At 38.6% G+C, this 21856-nt stretch overlaps 1 protein-coding gene across 2 annotated transcripts in view; it reads left to right on the top strand.

Moving 5' to 3' along the window:
* The window catches only part of EVI5 (ecotropic viral integration site 5), a gene marked incomplete in the record, with an annotated part of 2059651 nt that overhangs the window by 714948 nt on the left and 1322847 nt on the right, over positions 1–21856 (top strand). For both annotated transcript variants that reach the window (XM_044085676.1, XM_044085675.1), the window contains 2 exon segments: positions 7920–8009; positions 8113–8210. In XM_044085676.1, the coding sequence (XP_043941611.1) occupies positions 7920–8009; positions 8113–8210 (188 nt within the window).

Here is a 21856-nt window from a genome sequence, read left to right as displayed (position 1 = left end):
TTCTGATTGCCCTAGACTGGCCACACCAGCACTGGTACCCATCTTGCGCAGACTGACATGGATGCCACCCTGGCACCTACAAAAGAATCCAACCCTCCTCTCTCAGCAGGAGGGACAGATTCGGCATCCACAACTGCAAACCCTAAATCTTGCAGCCTGGTTTATTCCTTGAATTCTCTCCCAGCGACCTTAATCAAACAGGTGCTGGATGGCATTCTTGAAGCCAGAAGACCCAGTACAAGAAAATTCTATGCTGATAAGTGGAAAAGGTTCTGCTCATGGATTCAATCTAAAGGAGAGGACACAACACTGCCCTCTCTGTCTCTTATCCTGGATTGCTTAGCAGATCTACTCCACAAAGGCCTGTCCTTCTCCTCCATTAAGATACATGCCTCAGCTATTTCTGCTCATTACAACACTGAGCCACCTCTCTTCTCGCACCCTCTTATCAAACAGTTCCTGAGAGGGGCAAACAACTTAAGGCCACCAAGGAGAGCACCCACCCCTGCTTGGGACCTTAACTTTGTACTGGTAAAGCTCACCCCCCCCCCCTTGAACCTACTGCATCAGCAGAGTTAAAATTCCTCTCTTGGAAAACAGCCTTGCTTCTAGCCATCACTTCAGCTAGAAGAGTGTCTGAGCTACAAGCACTGATGGCTGTGGAACCCTTCATTATTTTCCATGCTGACCGGGTTTCCCTCGGGACTAACCCTTCCTTTATGTCTAAAGTGGTGTCCAGAGTGGCTCTCAATCAATCCATCCCATTTGCCAACCTTCTTCCCTAATCTTCAAAATAAAGGGGAAAGGATCCTGCACTCCTTGGATGTGCACAGACAGCTCAGATTCTACCTCGATAGGTGACTAAGCCTTTCAGAAAATCTGACCAGTTACTAGTCAGCTTTGCAACAGGGGCAGAGGCCAAGGCCATTTCAAAACAAACTATTTCCAAATGGATAAAACACTGCATCCATTTCTGCTACAAGCACCATGGGAAACCAGCCCCTCAGGGGGTCAGAACACATTCCACTTGGGCAACATCTACCGCTACAGCATTTCTCAGGGGAGTCCCTACCAGGGACATCTTGGAGGCTGCTACCTGGAGTTCTGTACACACCTTCACCAAGCATTACCACCTGCATATCTTTTCCAAATCCAGGGCAGGATTTGCTACAGCAGTCCTGCAAGGCATATACTAGCCAGCCCTAACTCTTCTTGACTGCCTCCACCCTTCTTCAGCTTTGGGAATCCACCCAAGTGTGATTACTGCAACAGTGAAACACAAAGAATATAGTACAGTTGTGTACACTTACCATAAATGTAGATGTGCAAAAAGGATATGAACCACTCCAACTAAAGAGTCCTTGGTTACAATAACTGAACGAAATATTAGCACAACAAACTTCGGACTCACCACGACCAGTAATAGAAAAACTGTAAAGTGTAAATAAAAAAACTGTAAATAAATTATGAATTAAATACTAAATGTCAAAACCTATCCAAAAAGAGGAAAACTTATTAATTTATCTTATTTATAATAAATATTATGGAGATTAAAAAAATTAGAATTATCCATCAATTCATCTGCGTGTATTAAGGAAAGACCTTAATGAGACGTGTGCATTCAAACCAGGAGAATAGTGTCCCTTAAGTCTAAAAATCCATTTTAGCTCCTTTAATTCTAGAAAATTCATATAATCACCACCTCTAGTGTTTGGTTCTACAATTTGTAACACCCTAAACACAAAAGAGTGGTTAGGGAAAAATTGGACATGTTTAGCTAGAGCATTCAATTCATTTTTATTCTTAATGTCATATTGGTGATTATAAATTCTATTTTTCAGCTTCCTCTTGGTCAAGCCTATATAAAACGCTGAACACTGTTCACAGGTAGCTAGATATATTAGACCCGAGGAATCACATGTAGCTTGAAATCTAGGTTTAAAAGAATAAACCATCTCTGGATGTACAAACTCTTGCTCTTTATATAATTCATAATTTATAATGTAATATATGTATTAAGGTATTATTAATTTTATGATTAGCACTTGTTTATTTTCATTTTTATTTTTATTTCTATTTACATAAACTTTTTGGTATATTATTATTTAGGATCTAGAAATGAGAAATATGACTTTGTTAAATGTCATTTATATTTTGTAAAAAAGTCATATAGCAATAGTTAATAGCTCATTGGGTCTTTATTAGAAGTTTTTTTCTATTTATGTTTAAATATTCATTTATTTGTTTGCGTATGCACATTTATCTACATATTTTCTAATCTTTAGTAATTTTAAGAAGTTTTTATCTTATACAATAATGTATTTTTATATTGCATCGAACCTTTTATTGAATGAAATATACTGTGTTTTAAAAACATGATAGTTGACAGTAAAAGTAAGTTTATGTAGTTAAGAATCTAGCTTCAGTAATCTACTTGTGAAGTGAATGAAAAAAGCTTCAAGATTCTTTTGATTTGATTTATTGATGATTGTAATTGCATAATTGTATAATTGATTAATTGATGCATTGAATTATGAGGCTGCTACTGACTATATAACCATAAGCTTTTTTCTTAATGTTTATGGTCTGAGGAAGCGTATCAGGAGATACGCGAAAGCGCTTACCGTTCAATAAAGTTCTTTACAGTTTTTCTATTACTGGTCGTGGTGAGTCCGAAGTTTGTTGTGCTAATAAATGTAGATGTTCAAGTGTATTCACTGTTGCAGTCCTGGTTTCCCTCCCTCCAGCCCCCTGGTTTTCTCTCTCTCTCTCTCTTTCTATCTATGGCTATTACTAACCCCTTCTGGGGTATTGGTATTTACTTTTTACTGGTGGTGTTTTCCCCACCATAACCTAGCTCCCTATTTGGGGGGCTCCTTACATTTGGGGCAAGAAAAACTGATGTAATGGCATTGGCTGCTTGTTTTTATACCTCTGACGACCTGACGTCAGTCCTGGAGAGAGCATCCAATGCAGAAATACTAAGTCTCTGGTATTCGGGCTGACTGAGGGCTACCTGCAGGCAGATAACCCAAGTGTGATGACTGCAACAGTGAATACACTCGAGCATCTACATTTATGGTAAGTGTACACAACTGTACTTTTTACTTGCAGTAACTTCTTCCATCCCTTCAGTATCCTTATAGGTTTATAAGTTGTGTTACTAGGCTGTTTATCTGCAAGGATCCCAAGAAGCCTAGTCTTATTATATTCATATGGTAGTTTTTTAGACTTGTATTTTGTCTGTGAATAACCCAACGGTGGGCAGAACTGACATGTTGGGACATTTACTTGTTGAAAAAACAAAATTCTTACTCCAAGAAATATACTAGCCCTGACTCCAGTAAGGAAGTCTGAATAACAAGTCACACAAATTCAAAATCAGTAAGATTTATTCACAAAGAATGACAACACTTGTTTTTTAAGCACTTAAAACCTCACTACAGTGTGCATGTTCATTCCTCATAACGGAATGCCCATTGTAGTTATTCAAGCTTTTAAATACTAAAAACTGAATTACATCATAATTACTTGATTAATCCAAAACAAATCAATTAAAAAGTGGACATTTAATACCAAATTACTAAGACATTTTTTAAAACACAAAACCATATATTGAACAAGAAAAATACTCTTAAAACAGCTGTCATGTAAAACTCATGAAAACTTAAAAAAACATGAAAATACTAAAGTTTCTCAGCCTTTTGTTGTAATACAGCAACTAAAGAAACAGTAATTTACCTGGGATGTGGTTGGCATCTAATTTTAATTGCCAGTAGAGTTCCCTAAGTTCTAATCTGTCCTGCCTAGCACCACCCCTAATGTTAAGGCTGACTTTTTCCAATATAATGAAAAAAAAAAACGTTGGAAAGTTTTACAAGAGAGTGCTTATAGTAGTGCATTGATATTATGTGCAATAGGGTGGACATAGCTCCTATGCTCTCATTCAGGAAGCAGTGAGCGTATAAGAATGGTCTGTAATCAACAAACCACTTTCTTGTTGCCATCCGTATTCTTGAGGAAGCCAGTTTTGTGGCTGTCAGACTCGGACAGTGCTTACTGGTACCTCCCAAGTGATCCCTCAGTATGTCAGTGGTGTGGAAGTTGTTTCATCACTGAGCACAGCCTTGTTGCAACCTCCCTGCATCCCTGACTATCACCAAGTGCAGCAACTTATTTCCCTTGTCCTTTCTCTAGGGAACATCCCAAGGATGCTGTCAGTAAGAAATGTCCTCCTGTTCTTTTTATGCTTTTCTTGCTTTCCTATTGTTAAATTAATTCAGGAATTCAAATAGAACAAATCTAAAGTCCTTATATCCCCATTTTGGCCTTGATGGTATGGTTTTCCTTGCTTTGGCCTTATCTTCTGCAGAAGCCTTTGTCTTGGGTGCCTGAGATCCCTGCTTGACTTATCCATCTGGCAAGTGCTATTCAGATTTCCACTCAGTTTGACTAACCACATTTTCTTTTGTACCAAAGTTCAACTCTTTGTCATTAACACCTTTAAAAGTATATCCATCTTTTCTTAAAGGTACAGTTCTAATTAGACTACTACTTTCAGTGATCCTGACCCTCTATGGGATTTTTAATTTGTGTTGAAAGAACAGAACATTGTTGTTCTTGCAGCCGCCAATGTAAAAATTCTGTCATTGTAGATGTACAGTTTAGTGACTGCTGCCTCAGCTAGAGGCGTTTCAAGACAGTGTGTTAACTCTCCATACCTTGTTTTTCATAGCAATGGTTTTCTTAAAAATAAATCTGTTTGTGTATTGTAGCCATTGTAACAAACCTTATTTTCAAGCTGATTTACTATAGAATAATACTTTTTTCCATTTTATGGATGTCCAGACAACTCAGATTTTGTCGACATTGCCATGTCTGTAGGAAGAGCTTCAAATTATTTGGAACCTTTTCTCACAAAACAGTTGGATTCTAAGATTTTTAAAGTCATACTAGCCAGATAGTTAACTGAATTAAGTTTTTGCTGCTTTCACAAGTTTGAGATGACTCACGCTGTCCAGTGGTTACTTTTCAGGCGTTTTTAGGAATGCATCTTTAAATGAAATGTGTGCGATATCTTTTTAGGCTTCACTGAATACTTGCATAAGACACTATAAGCTGGATGTGGTCTTTAAACCTAGATCTTCCTTTGGAGCCACAGTGATCATATGTATGCTTTCATGAAGGTGACCAATACTGGAATATAAGCTTGTGTCTCTGTCCTGCTTTTGGCAAGAATAGGCTTGCTCATACCTGGTAACAAATGTTTACATACTGTAATGCTAGATCTGGATAATCGGGTTCATCTTCATCATTTTACCCACCTGTCATCCCCTTTCCCTTTTTCTGATGTGGTCAAGAGGTCATTATAGTTTCGTCCTCTTTTTTTCATTAGTGAAATATGGAAACAATGTTGGTTTTGAAGAACATTGAGCAAAAAAAATGAGTAAGGTTTAGTAGCTTGGAAAGCTGTAATTCTCTTGGTGCTGACAAGGATGGACCTTTTTATCCAAAGCTGTCATGGTAGGTACATAACTTTCAGTTTTCCTTTTTGTAGTTTTCATTTGCATTGAGATAACTGCGTCATCCTCTGGCACAAAGTTGTATAGCACCCTTCTAGGAGTTGGTGAGTTTCTGTACCGTCATACTGAACCTTTCGTATGAAGAAATCTCAGACAAGAAGAGAAAATAACCCACATCAATAAGTCTGGTTTCTGAATCAAATCTATAGAAGTTCATCTGTAACTAGTACAATTTGGACGCACTCAGGCACTGCGTCCATCCCCAGCAGTGAGGTTGACATTCCATATACCACAACAAATTTCTCTTGTCTGTGTCAAATCCATCCTAATCTACCTCAGCTTGCCTGCCACTTCACTGGCATTGCACCTGATTCACCCACCCTTCTCCTTATGGGTAATGGACCAAAAATGGTGACTGCATGCTATTTTTTATGTCTATGCATTATATGGGGTATAGAACTGTAAATGCTAATAACCTAGGGTACTGGAAGCTGCATCTCATGAGATACATCTGCTAGCATTCATTTTAATTAAACACCACACAGAGAACTGGGTTTGCAGAAGTGAAAAAGTGCATTTCCTTGTAAGAGTTTGTGTTTGTACCAACTACAACCACCAGGAATTCTGTTGATGCTTGTCTTGTGGTACTGCTTTTAGCATTCCTTTTGATTAAACACCTATTGGAGGTTAGTAATACATCCTTATTGTCTGTGCTGGTTATTCAACCATCCTGACAAACGCCCACATGCCACAATGTGTCATAAGTGAGGAAATATTTGCAGTCTTTGAGAAGTGTGTCTGCATGAGTGAAGAAATGCATTTGTTTTTGAGTTTTTCGTGTGTGTTTGAGCATACTAAAATGTAATTCATTGTGGAAAAAGTGCACCAAATTACTGCATGAAAACTTAGCAAAAAAAAGAGGTGGATTGTGACTCAGAAATTTGGTTAGCAAAAACAGAAGTTTTGGATTCAGAAATTGTTGTGTTCCTCACTGTGAGTAGAATAGTGAAGATGGTACAAAAGGTGCATTGTGCTACACTGCTGCCTACTGGAGAAGAAGTCTTAAAGTTTTTTTTTGTTTTTTTTTAATTGTTTAGTTGTATAGGTGAAGGAGAATAACCAATAAGATGAGAAGTTCAGAAGTCATTGAGAAATTAGTATGAGCTTGCCATTTATTCACCATTTGTTTATATAAAGTCACAAGGCCCTGCAGGAACTGTTGATGGTTCATGTTATTAATCTGAAGAATAGAGCCAAAGACTGAATTTGGTGAATTTCATAAATCACTAAGAGGCAAAATATTTTGTGTTATAAACAAGGAAACTCTGGGCAGGCTGTTAACAGAAACAGACCAGACCTTATCAAAAGCTATGAGTGTCTGTAGTGCAAATAAAATTATTAGCACACAGTTAAAATAATTAACTGAGGAAACTTGGTGTATAATAAGGTCTGTGAGTAAACAGTTTCTCTTAGAACACTGTAACGTCATCTGCAATGATGGAGAAAACTGGACCTCGTGTGTGTGTGTGTGTGTGTGTGTGTGTGTGTGTGTGTGTGTGTGTGTGTGTGTGTGTCTAGTGCTCAGAATTTTACAGCAGTAGCATAGCCCTAACATTCTAAATTTTATTTCTTAACGTTAACAAAAAAAATCACAGAGGCATTATCTGAAGTGCTAAAACATTTGTATGACTGTATAATTTTGCAGGACAACTACAATTTTGTATTATACATGTCCCTCATAAAATGTTTACTTAAGTAAATCGCTGATTGTAGTGGGTCAATAATATCAGACATTAGAGTTTTATACTTATTATTTGTTTAGTTTCATAAAAGTATGTTAATGCAAAACCTGTTCTGTTTAACTGTTTAATTTCCTTGATTGTGTCACTTTATATTTTCTCCTTTCCTTAGTAAATTGTGTGACTGTATGTGATTTACTGAAACACCAGTGACAGATATTAGAGCTTCATTCTTCTTACTCAGAAAGTGCATGGTGATGTAAAACCTGTGCTATTAACTTTGTGATTTAAAAAAAAAACAAAAAAGTTTCATGCATGACTAAGACCACCCTTTGAACTGACATAAGAGAACCCAGTACTGCATTCATGACTGTGACTTATGGACAGTCCAGTGTTCTTCATTACCGCTGTGTCATAATTTTCTTAAGATGCTGTTATTTTGGGTTTACCACTTATGCTTGGACATATGTTTGTCCCTGAGCTTTGTGACCAGGTCTTTTATTTCAGTCAGTATGAAATTAATCAGGAGCACCTTAAAACTGAGTTGGGTATTGCTATTAGAAAGACATTTTTTTTCTAGAGAAACATTAAAGTTTTGGTGTTTATTTCTTTGCCCAGCACAGATTTTATGTTCTTCTATTCTTAATGTTTGTGACAGGGTCTAGAAGTAGTGTTTCGAATAGGATTTGCAATTCTGCAGATGAATCAGGTGGAATTAATGCAGCTTGACATGGAAGGAATGTTGCAGGTAAGTCTGAAGAAAAAAACATTTTTATTGATTTGTATGCATTCCTTGTTTTATTTATTTCATCAGTACTGATATTTCTTTCTTGTTTTGTTTGCATTTTTAGCATTTTCAAAAAGTCATTCCTTATCAGTTTGAGAGTGGCCCAGACAAGTTGATTCAAACAGCCTATCAAGTCAAATACAATGCTAAAAAGATGAAAAAGTAGGTATTGTTTACTGCCACTCAAGAGCATAGTGCTGTGGACTCATTTGGGGTTTCACAATTTTTCTTTCTCTTAAACTGATGTTTTATTTTGTGTTAGTTACATATAGTAGAGCTTGCATTTTATTTGGAAAATGCTCACAGTCCAGATAAATTTAAGTATTTTCTATGATTGAGAAGGGAATGCTAGACTGCAGAATGTTTTCCCTCCTTTTATGATGAAAAAGTAGGTTAATAAACAAATGTTCAGAATTTGAACCAGGTGATGGTATTTTAGCTCAAACATGATTTTTGCTGTGTAAATTATAACCAGTAGCATCAGAGCCTGACATTCTGTAATGTTGTATAAGCACCTAGAATGAAGCAAAAATGAGCAGTAATTCCCTTAGCAGTGTTCATCACAGTGATGATTGCTATAGTAATTGCACATATTTATAGGAGTTAATTGAGGAATGTATTAGTTCCAAGGCTTTAAATAGTCTAACAATGCTTTGAGTGTGGTGTAATGATGTTCCTAGCCACAGCCAGTCATTAGAGGAGGTTCCTGTTTTTCTTTTTTGCTCCCCAAATGAAACCTACAGTTAGCTATTAGTCTTAGGACTCGGTCTTATTGCTGAGAACAGACTTTGTGTGTGTATATTATAACTCTTTTTATTTTGTGATCTTGCTTTCTGCTAGGAATCACCTCTCCCAGTACTGGTTAGTCCTTTCATTCCCTGTGGAAGAGAACAGACTGGGGGAGATGTTCATCTAAGCAGCTGTCAGGGTGCTTGCCCCCGCCCCAGCAGCTGATGCATGTACTGATGTGCACACTTAGATATGTGAAGATCTGCAGTACATTTCCCTGCAACTCATGAAGGCTGTTGTGTGATCATGGTTTGGTAGGGTGAACTCATGTCACCAGCTTGTGTGGTACATGTTGTACACCACTATTATCTGTAGACGTTGGTACTGCAGTCGACTAGAATGCCTCCCCCCCCCCCCCTACTCCAGGTGGGTAAGCTGATGTTAGCCATTCATTGACTCTCATCTTTTCTCACCCAGTGCCTGAGCTATTAATGGAATTCAGGTTGTCTGTTTTGTAGCCATGACTATTCTTGTTTATCACAGAGTTGGCCCGAAGTTGATATTCTGTAGTTTAATGCAGTTAGTAATTATGTCGCAAAAAGAAAATTATCAACAAGTACTTTAGTGGTTATCAGGATCCTCCTAAAAACTTCTATATACAGAGCCTTTTGTTTGGGAGCAATTCACATCTTAAATAACTGTGAACATTGCTCTAAATTTGCAAGAGAACTTTAGCTGGAAAGTAGAAAATGTGCAGAATTCTTAGGAGCATAAGAAATGAATTGATTTAATATCTACTTTCAACTATTAGAGTTTCCCCTTGTGGCACTCAAAAATGTTACTGAAACTAAGTATTTGAAGTGGGGAATATTTGAAAGAAAAGAAACATACAGGATCTTCAAGTCTTAAAATAAAAAAAAAAGTTAGAAGCAACAGATCTGACATCATGTGTTGCACAGGAGAGGGTGAGCATGGCTGGGGGGAGGGGCCTAAGCATGTTTTTGAGTGAGACTGATGGTGGTCTTTTTCCCCATACTGCAGTGGCTGCCATGGTTCCATTGTTCTCCTTAGTATCTCTGGCGTCAACTGGCTATTATGGGAACTTTAGCAGCAGAAGGGCATGTGGTTTCAGTACCAGAATGGTATCAAAAGTGGTGCCTAATGCCAAAACTTTATAAAATGAAAAAAAAAAAAGTTTCCCTCTGGAGGTCAGTCCTTGTGATTTCAGTTTGAGGTCTTTAACTGGGGAAATTATTGTTCTGGCTCTGGAGACTCCTTTGCTTTGTGCTATTTCTTTTCTTGGTAACTTCCCAGCTGTTTGTTTTTTAAGTAGCTTTTTAATTAGGGCACTAAAAACTGGTGTAACATTTAATATGCAGTTTGTGACAATCTGAAGTAATACATAGCCAGTGACCATAAATGGATGGATTTAACCAAACACTAAACACAAGAAGCTGGTTAAAACATTTGCAGTATAAGGTAAAGTGTCCATATGACTGCAAGTATTTCTTAAGAGGTTTCCTAGAAGAGGCCATAGAGTCACGAGTTCTCAGCTAGGATGATGGTAAGTTTCACAGTAATGTGCCAGACAGGTGAAAGATTGCCTGCCTGATGTTTCTAGATGTATTCTGAGAACCTGTATTTCCCTCTGAGTGACAGAATGGGTTGAAACAAAGGCTGTTGGAATTTCTTATAAATTGGCTGGACCCAGCTTGTGAAAGGCACAGTACATTAGAAACAAGGTAAGATGCCAGTTCTGTTGTATAGGGATAAAGCCCTGAGTACAACCCACAAGACCAGTGTTAGTTTACCAGGTTTGGCACTTGGAGTTGGCAAGGGGCAGCAGAGACAAGATGCTTAGCTTACTTGCCTGCCTTCAGGTTGAGAGGGTGGGGATCATACTTTCAAGCATGCTGTTTAGGGTAGAATTCCTGGGATTGTATGGGGGGGGGTAAAATAAGGTGAGTGGGACCACACAGGAGGCATATGAGCATCAGTCATGGAAGTCCATTGCATGCCTAACTTGTGGAATGCCTTGAGCATGTACAGAGTACGGCAAGACTAAAAGTACAAAAAAATCTAGTGCCCCTAATGCATGGATGATGGGTCCTGCCTTTGATTTATCTGACTCTTGCTTTGAGGAACATTTAGACCATAAAGCTGTCATAATGGGGGATGAATGGGTTCATTGGGTATCATGAAGGGGTGGACTTGATGGTCAACTAGGGGATCAGGCCAAAAAATAAGCTGAAAAGTTAAAAAGTAAATCTTGAAGACAACCCCAGATACTGGAATCAAATTAGATTATATTGAAAAAGAACTGTGCAAACTGGATCCAAACAAAGTACAGGGAGGAGACTGAATAAGTAACAATGACCTGAGAACACTTCAGCAAGAACTTACACTACAATTATATCTATTATTCACTAGTTCATATAAATATGGGGAGATTCCTCAAGATTGGAGACATGCACTTATTAAACCTGTATTTAAGGGAAAAGGGAGTAGAACAAGCACAGAATCATATAGACCCTTAAGTCTGCTTTCATGTTGTGGAAAATTAATGGAGAAGGTAATACTGGATAAGTTATTGTCAGAACTGGATAGGTTGGGACTTGAAACCATATATCAGCATGCATATGTTGAAAATAGATATATTACCACCTGTAACATGATGTTCTATAACAATATAATAGCTATGAATGAAAATGTGTGTTGTGATGTGATTTATATAGATTTAACTTCAAGGTCATGCACAAAACACTGATCAGTAAACTGGTACAACTAGGTATTGATGTATTGTTGATAAGATGGATAGCTGCATGGCTTACAAATAGGATATGACAACTGTCACACACCAACTGGACAAGTGAAATCCTTGGTTACAGTCAAGGTGTCCCACAGGGCTCTGTCCTAGGCCCTTACTTGTTTAGATTGCATCTTTCAGACCTTACTTTTTCATCTGAGGTGTTCTACAGTCTATATGCTGACAACCTGAAATTGGGCAAAGTGATTATAAGTGTTACAGATGAGGCATGTCTGCAAAATAATTTGACTAAATTGACCATTTGGGCACAGGAGAATAATATTTTGATAAATACATCAAAAACTAAGCATATGAGATTTGGGAGACATAAACTGAAAGGTGAATATTTAATACAGCACACAGTGATTGAAACTGTAGACTCATTTAAGGACCTGGGTATATGGGTAGATTCAGCTATGAGTTTTTTTAATCATATCAACCAATTGGCTAATGATAGTTATAGAACTATAGGTTGTATAAAAAGATGTATAAAGTCTAGAAAATCAAACACAATGAAGTCCTTGTTTGTTAGTTACATTAGACCCAAACCTGAGTATGGAATAACAATATGGAAACCCTATAAGAGAACAAGCATGAATAAACTGGAAAGAGTACAGCGGAAATATACCAAGGGCATCCATGGATGTGAAAATCTAAGTTATGAAAGACTAAAATATCTGAACTTGTACAGTGTCTCTTACAGATATTTAAGAGGAGATCTTATTCAGATATATAGGGCATTTAGGAACAACTACCTCTGGGAATGTTTGGGGTTATCAAAAAGTACTAGAGAATCATCAAATAACCTATGCAGAAGATTCTATAGGAATGAGACATGTACTAATTGATTCTCTGACAGAGTAGCTGATGCTTGGAACAGATAACCAAATTACATTAAAGCAAGTAGTAGTTTAGATATTTTTAAGAACAGCCTGGACATTTATTATGGGAACAAGTGTTTTGGTATATTGGCAAGCTAGAAGGGCATTAATGCCCATGCTTGAAATATGTGTATGTATGTATGTAACCAGTGAAGTTCCACATCACAGGAACCATATATATATATAAGAGAAGAGGTCTCACTCACTACTCACTACTTTGGCTGTGGCATTTTTAACTACCTGAAGTTTGTCTTGGTCAGTACTTGGAAGTCCAAAGTGTAGTACATTTTTGTAATCTAGGTTTGAGGTCAGGAGGACATGATTTTCTTTTGGTGTTAGGAAAAAGGCGTCCGATGTTTGATTTGGGAAATTTGGTAGTAAGGGGATTTTACTACAGCTGACAGTTGCTTTAAAAGTGGAAATGTTATATAGGAACACTCTGATCTTGAACTCTCAAAACAAATTTCATCTTACCATATAAGAATTGGGGTCTATGTTATATATTCGAACGTCCAAAATGTCAAATATGGTCGACATTTGGAAGTTCGAATATGTAATAATTAAAAAAAAAAAAAAAAAAAGCAAAACACACCGTAACAGTGCAAGCAGGGGGGCAAGCCCCCTTCAACTCCCCTACTTAAATATACCAACTCCGAGACCGCACTTCAGTGCGCAAAAGGGAAATTCTCTCATTCTGCACCGTACGGTGCCGTTAAAAGTCAGTCTTTGAACACTTGAAATGTCGATCATATGGTCTCATCCATATGACATTCGACATTTCCAGCGTTCGAAGATTTGACATAGACCCAAGAATTGTAGTCTTCACTTCAGACTTATAACCGAAAGGATGTCAGTGAAAATAGAACCAAGAGCCAAAAAATTCACTCAGAGCAGCCAAATAGAGCACGAGCCGAAGCAACGTTTATTCAAACCAAAAAACAGAGGTATGTGCTGTGATGAAAATTTTTAAATTTTAAAGTATTGGTTACTTTTTAAAGTATTGTTATTTTCTTTGTCTTTTCTCATTGGAGTCAATTAATTAATTGGTTGTCCAATCATACCTGGTTACATCATAATTGGTTCATTATTTAAGTAAGGTTAAGGCATTATTGTTTTTGTATCTGACGAAGGTTTTACGAAAACACCAATTTTACTGTGCAGTGTTCATCACAGCACGTACCTCTGTTTTTTGGTTTGAATAAACTTTGCTTCGGCTCGTGCTTCATTTGGCTGCTCTCAGTGAATTTTTTGGTTCTTTACTTCAGACTTATTAGACTTAACCACTAGCATACTTGTGTATGTAAAGAAGTAATCCAGTCATCAAGTGAGAAAAAAATCAGACACATACTCCTAAGAAAAGGAGTCTGGCAGTTAACACAAAGGATTAGGGCTATACCCCACAGTCCAGGGTTTGATTCCCTTCAGACTCTTTTTCTGCTGTGTGACAATGAGCAAGTCCCTTAATAAGACAGTGCCCTGGGACATTTGGGAACAGTGGGATAGGCACCCCCACTGGTCTCCTGAACTGCATGAAAAGGAAAGGTGAAGTTGGATAACATTGATTTGACACTGTTGTATGCATATTCCCATAATATTACATTGTGGCAAGATGCACACATTGAACAGCAGGAACCGCCAAAATTGAGCCCTGCAGCACTCTGCAGTGAGGTGTGTAACTTGAGGAAGAGTACAGGCTTAACATGCCTGCTGAGTGCGTCTCAAAAGCTTCAAGATGATGGACGAAAAACCATATGGAGTCTGAAGGCACCTGGCAAGGATCCCATAATCAACATATTTTGTGCTGCAGTGAGATCAAGAAGAGGATCATGATGGAATCTGTATTCTTATACCACTAGGAGGTCATTTATAAGCCACAAGAGTGCAGTCTTTGTGTTGTGTCTAGATGTTAACTTGGACTGACAAGAATAAAGTAGAGTGCAATAAAGCAGTACATAAACCATTTTCTAAGTTTAATTACCCCAAACAGAAAAGATTTATGATGAGGTGGTAGTATTCCAGATCATGCAGAAATGGGATAGGTTTCTTAAGGATAAATATAATTAAAGCCTCTTTAAGTGATGACGTCGATACTCCTGTCCATAGAGAAGATGGTATGATTTGTAAACTATCTGGACCTAGATGGTCTAGGCCAGATGTGACTCGTGTAGTAGATCCAGGATCCAGCCCACAGAAGAAAGAATATTGAAATGTGGTCTCCTCTTAATCAGTGTTGGAAAAATTACTCTAAGTATGCATTTAGGTAGAGGATGCTCCTTATCAAGGCCCCTTTATCCACAAAAAAAAAATGTACTCTGCCACACTCAGATGACAGAGCTTTCTGAACCACCAGCAATGTGGGAAATGCAGCCTTTCAATTCTCTGGAAGATTATAGCTGGGATGGTTTGATGTGGCTATAACCCCCTAGACTGAAAAGCATCCTATTTTGAGATTAGTTTGAAGTAGTCTGAATAAGAGAAATCTAAAATAAGTTTATATTTCAAAAAACACATCCTTTCCTTTGAATGAAGCATAGGTACCTGTTGAACCATGGATCAGAAGACAAGGTGGGAAATAGGATGCACACATAGTGGACAAGTTTGTTTCAGAGCCCAAATATTGGCTTTGAATGTCAGCACAAATGCCCCTGGATTATCAACACTTCTCTCCAATAAGAGCTGGTTTAGTAAGGCAAAAAGATGCATCTACAGAAATGCAGTGAAAACAAGGCAAGTTAAGTTAGAGGTAAAAGGAGTCCCAAGAATGGGATATGAAAGGAATAGCACAGGCTGGACAAGAAAAGGGGATGAGAGATTTGTGAGGTGCTCAGAATTTTCCAGCATTTGTCTTAAGGAGCTTTTACATGATGGAGGGCATATGACATCTGCAGGACAATTCACAGAATAATAGGGCTAGCTAGCGAGGCATGATAGAATAGACTGGGACTGGAGACAAAGTCACAACAGGAAGACAGCAGACAGAATGGGGATGGGAAAGCTAAAGGGCAGAAAGGCAGAGACAAGAAAACATAGAGATATTTAGAGGACTACACGTGTGGTGTGGTGAACAGAGTAATGTGAAGGGAGAAAGTGCAAAGCAGCCATGGAAGGGAAGCTAGGGTGGAAAAAGACATGTAAGGTGTAGTAGTAAATGAGATATAGAGCCTGAGATGGACCTGTCAGGAAACAACACCCCAAGGTAAGCAGGAAGGTTGTGGGCAGGGAAAGGTATAAGGCAAAAGAGACAGAGAGAAGGAGATGTCCTGCAGGAATATCAAAGACTGATGAAGTGGCACTTATGTATATCACATGGAGGAGACAACTAAGACATTCAGTAAGAAAGACAGATAGATTTGATAGTTAAGGTGGAAATGTTAAACATAATAGGGACAGTGGCATAGGAAAGGAAGCAAAAGAGAGGAAGGAGAGTGTAGGGAAGGAGAATGTCGTTTTGGTGATGGAAAACTTGGTCCAAAAGGGGATTAGCTGTTTAAATGCATGAAAAATGCGATAGAGCATTTCATTAAAGCCAGTCTTGGGGCTTACATGGACAGAAATGTAGGAAGTGGTGACCAGTCACTAAAAGAGTGCTAGACATATGGTGTACACAGGCATCAGTCAGAAGAGGAAACCTGGGTGGTAGTAAGCATGGCTATGGTGGTGGCAGATGTCTGTCTGAAGAAAGAGACTGCAGGTGTCATTCCCAGAAATGTTAACTACGTCAGCCAGTAGTGAGAGGAAAGAGTGGATTAGGGAGTGGAATGACTGGTAGGATTGGGGCAATATTAGTGGACATAGAAGAAAGTTTAGGGTTAGTAGTAGGACTTGGGGGTGGAGACCAGGCAGAGGCACCAGTTCTGTGCGAGCACCATCTTGGCCCAGAAAGGACATCAATTCACTGTACTGGAATGGAAGTGTACTATTGAGTGACTGCACCTTTAAAATAGAAAGCAGGAGGAAAGTCACAGTAATGGAAATGGAGGAAGATATTTAGTCAGTAGGCAGAAGTTAACAGTTGCAGAATGTAGCAGAGGAATGAACAAAGATGACTTGAGCCATGGCTGAGTAGTGTTACTGTGCAAAATGAGTAGTCTAGAGTCTGGATAGGAAGATGGGGGTGGTGGATGAGTTTTGTTTTTATCCCAAAATCATGGGCAGTGAAGTAAGGTGACTGCACATAGGTTGTTCAGGACTGGCAGAGAAAGGAGAAATGGTAGTGGAGTAGCCGTCTGCTTAAAAGATGCAATCAGATGTCCGATTAGAGAAGAGGAAAAACACCAAACTAAGAACTGAGTAAGGGTGCAGCCAGGAAGCAAAACTGTTTATGGAATTAAAGATGGAAGTAGGGAAAGAAAACTGGTAATATCGGTGCAGTATATTCTTTTCCAGACATGGTAAGACAGAAGAATGAGAGACTGGAGGAGACTATAAAGGGGTAAGGTCAGGAGAAAGAGGGTTGTACTCGTGGAGGATCAGAGTCTGCCAGAAGCAGACTGAGAAAGTCTTCGTTCCAAGGTTGAGAGGGGCTTGAATGCTCATATTGGGACAGACCGAACAGGATACGAGGATTGCCGGGGTCCATATGGGTGGGAAAACAGGAATAAAGGAGGACAGGCCATTCTAGACTTCTGGCTGGCAAATGGCTTGATAGTAGCTAACACATGATTCAGAAAGAGAGAGTGTCACAAGATCACATACAGGAGTGGCCAAAGTGCAACAAAGTAGATTTCCTGCTAGTAAGAAAGACCACAAGAGTAGAATCAGTGATTGCAAAGTCATCCCCAGTGAAACAATTGGCCCACAGCATGAAGCATAATTGGCCCACAGCATAAACCAGTGCTTGCCACAATCAGCTGCACTCAGTGGTCAGAAAAGGCTCTATGGTCAACAGAGACCAGACTGAAGACTTGGAGGTTAACTGGAAAGAATTTGCACTTCAAGTAAGTACTCCGGGCTCTAGGACCCCAACAAGATGAGGAAATAGTTGGAGATGAAGAATGGCAATGTGTCAAAACAGCATGAGTGAAGACTACAGAGCAGATAATATGTGGTCGAGCCAGATATGGAAGTAAGGTACATAAGAAAGCTGGGGGTGGAATGCAGACGTCCAGGAAGTCATCAAAAAAAAAAAAAAAGAGGAGTGCAGGAAAATGTGGGAGATAGAAAAGACTGACCAGGCTAGGAAGGATTTCTGGTTAACTAACAAATAAGCTAAGAAAGTAGTTGCAGTAGCAAAGAACAGTGCATTGGAGGCAGTCTACCAGCTTCTGGAAAGTGACTCTGTCGATGTCGCAAAGAAACTCACCAGGTTGCAAGGCAAATACAGAAAGAAAAGACAGTCGGACACCTTTCATAAAGGATGTTGGCAACAACTTCCTCACTATTACACAGGACCAAGGTAGATGGAAGGAGTACTTATAGCAGTTTCTGAATGAAGAAAACCTCACAGAAACTGAACTTCCCCATGCACAGCCTATGATGAGAGAAGAGGAGGAGCCCATCCTAGAAGAATTAAGAATAGCACTAAGGAAAATCAAGTCAGGGAAGGCAGCAGGCTCAGATGAGGTCACAGCAGATATGATAAAAGTGATGGGTGAGATAGGGGGGAAATGGCTCCTGAGGGTACTCATAACAACATGTAGAGAAAGGTGTATCCCAGATGACTGGAGAATAAGCATACTCATGTCAGTGTACAAGAAAAAAGGGGGGGGGGCATCCACAACTGTGGCTGCTATAGAGGCATCAAACTCCTGTCACATTACATGAAAGTTTTGGAGAGGGTATTTCATAAATGGATATGCAGAGTAGTAGAAGGTAAGATGAAAAATGAGCAGTTCTGATTCAGACCAGGATGCAGCATAACTGACCCAATGTTTGCAGTGAGACAGATAGTTGAGAAGAAGCTAGAGATGATGGAGTCCAACTGGGCATTCCTGGACTTGGAGAAATCATGACAAGATCCCAAGAAAGCTGATTTGGGCAGTACTGTGGAAGTCCCAGAAACATTAGTAGTATTAGTGCAGGTTATGTACAAGGATCCAATGACTCCAGTATGAACTGTGTTCAGTCTCACAGAGTGATTCCCAGTGGGAGTGGGTGTGCACCGGGGTACAGCGCACTGACCCTACTGCTGTTCATACTTAATGATGGAATATATTAGCAAACGGGTCAGAGGGAACATATCAGCAAAGCTGTTGTATGCAGACCATGTGGCATTATAGGCAGACTCTAAGCAAGAACTTCAGCAAAGGATAGGGGAATGGAATGCAAAACTGAAGGCACATGGGATGAAACTCCGTAAAGACAGTTGTAATGGTAGCAAATTGGGGAAATCAGAAGATGATGAGAATTGAGATTGAAGGGATTTAGTCGAACAGGTTAATAGCTTCAGGTATCTGGGAGGAGTGGTTGAGGAGAAGGGAAGTCTGAATGAAAAGGTCAAAAGTAGAATCAGAAAGGCTGTAGCCAACTGACAGAGTCTCAGGTGCAGTGTATGACAGAAAAATACCAAAGAAGCTGAACAGTAAGGTGTACAAGACAGTGGTGCTACCGGTAGTATTGTATGGTACAGAAACCTGGGAAGTAAAGGCAGAACAGATGAGGAAGCTAGATGTGATGGAAATGAAATGCCTGAGAAGGGTGGTAAGATGCACACTGTGGGACAGATGAAGAAATGAGGACATGAGCAGAAGCCAGAGTAGCTCCAATTACAGAAAAGATTAAAGAGAATGGATTATGGTAGTTTGGGCATATGCAGAAAATCAGAAGTTAATCTGGTGAAGATGATTTGGGACAAACAGGAAGAAGGTAAGAAGAAACAAGGGTGTCTAGCAAAGAGGTGGATGGATTGCATGAATGAAGATGTGCGACCATCAAGCATGAGTGTTGAAGACAGAAGTGCGACACTGAATCAAGAGACATGGTGACAGTTAACATGACACCCCGACCCCATGTAGAAAATGGGAAAAAGGGGATGATGATGATAAAAGTTGAGAGGGTGTTGATTGAGGTATTTCAATTCAATAATGCAGAATAAACAGACTCCTGCTGTTCTGGGAGCGTTTGTGCAGGAAAGTATTTTGAACCATTTCCACTTTTTCGTCATTTATGTGAAGGTCAGCTTTAATGTTCTTAAAAGGAACATCTCATAATTAATTGAGAGGTCCTCTATCTACCTTTTAGCCCTGCAGGTCATCAAGCATTGCTTCCCAGTAGAACTGTGCCCATTTTTCCCCTGATTAGGTTAAGAGCATAACACCCTTTTGGGTGGAAGGTACGCTTCAATGAGGTCTGAGCGTATTCTGCACCCGAGGAAGACAATAACTTGGGTTGGCTGGAGATGCAATTTTGGGAGGTCTAACTAAAATCCCAGGGAGGATAGAAGAGACACTACAATGTGGATGTGTAGCTCGAGCGTCTCCTTGCTGCCTGCCTGGATCAGCATGTCATCCAGGTTATGGAATATCTGTAGTCCCTTTGTCCTGCAATAAGCAATCACTGGTGCCAAACATTTTATGAAGACTCTGGGTGCAGTGAAAAGCCCAAATAGCAGGGCAAAGAATTGTAAGTGAGATGAGCCCACCACAAACCTCACGTATTTCCTGAAAGTTGGTTTTATGGGGAATGTGAAGGTAAGCATCCTTTTATATCTAGTGTGGCCATGAACCATTGGGGGGAGCAGGAGAGGAAAGAGAGTTGGTAGGGTCAGCATCCTGAAGGTAGGGACCTTTAGGAATAGGTTGAGATGGGAAATGTCTAGAATAAGTCTCCAGGGTCAGTCTTTCTGGGGACCGACCAGTGTAATGAGAGCACTGATAAAACCAAGTACCAAAAACAATCCGAACAGGCTGAAGAAAGTTTTATTAGATTCCTAATCGAATTGCAACGTGGTTTAAAAACAGTTGTAGTTAGTATAAAAACAGTTGTAGTACGAACAATTGTGGTAAGCGCTTTCATTTGGCTATGCCAAACTTTCTCCAACAAGAATACCGTCATTTCCTGCCATTTAAATAAACCAAAGCACAGCGGTACAATACATTGTAGCAATTGGTCCATTTCAACTTTCTTAAAGTAACCAATCTCCAAAAAACAGACAATCCTGAACTGAGATAACTGAAATGCTATGAACAATACGTGTATATATATGATCAATAAATGTATTGAAATATTATTAAATTCGTACCTGTAAAAGTACGTGTGTGAAACATAAAATAAGTGTATAATGAACAGACTGTATACTATAACTTATTAAAAAATATAAACCTTCTCTTATTTCACAACCAAAGTTCATCCTGTGTAAATAAATAAAAAACATGAATACATAAATTATGTCCAGTCTCATAAAGTAAATGTACTATACAAATAAGCATTTATTATATCAAGAATTTATCACGTATATTATATTATTTAATTTATATAAATCTATTTATAAATTCTGTATTGGTAATAAAATATAAAAAAAAATGTACATCAAAAATGTATGTGTCATGAAAACCATTAATGTCTATATTATTATGATACCAACCAAGGAAATAAATAAATAGATGTCTATTAAAATATATTATCTATCTTTCTAAATATTTTAACCTTAAAATACTTCCAGTTGAAAGCGCACTATTGAGTCCTGGCCAACTGTACCCATTGAGCCTAATTTGCCATTGTAGTTCCATTTTTTCCAACACTATTTGCCATGCTCTTCCCCGTATGTCTGATTGTAAAGTGTCCAAAATAATAAATTTAAATGAATGAGATGTATGCGTGCCAACATGTTTTGTTAAAGCATTTGTTTCAATACCATCACGTATAGCCCGGAAATGTTCACCTATACGATCTTTTAATTTCCGTTCTGTCTTTCCTATGTAAAAATTGGAACAAATGGAACATATAGCACAATAAACAATTTTGTCAGTATTGTAATTGAATCTCCCTTTGATTCTAAGGTCTAATCCATTAATTTTTATGGAAGTAGTTTCCAACACATAACAATATTTGCACCTACCACATTTGTGCATTTTACCATATCTTATTATTCGTGAATTTTCAAAACACTTTTTTAAATTTCTTCCTTTTTTATAAACAATGGATGGAATAAAATCAAACTTGTGGTGTAGTGAAGGGTCAGCGGTTAATAAGTTCCAGTTCTTCAAAAGAATATCGCGTATAGCATAACTGTCAGTAATGAATGTTGTAATAAAAACTTTTATTAAAATTTTTAACAATACTATTCTCATTTTTATCTGAATTGTTTTTGCTAGAACACACGGTGCACCTATTCCCTTCTCAATCACCTAAATTTTGTGACTCATCAAACCTACTATTTACTAGTGATGGATCAATTTCTACAATAGAAGTATTGTTAATTAAAGGTTTAAAATGACCACTGTCACGTTTATTAT

Source organism: Protopterus annectens, chromosome 10.part0, assembly GCF_019279795.1.
Source record: "Protopterus annectens isolate FY-2018-M chromosome 10.part0, PAN1.0, whole genome shotgun sequence".
NCBI lineage: Eukaryota > Metazoa > Chordata > Ceratodontiformes > Protopteridae > Protopterus > Protopterus annectens.
The sequence above is the reverse complement of the archived record's forward strand: the minus strand, read 5'-3'. Positions and strand labels throughout refer to the sequence as shown.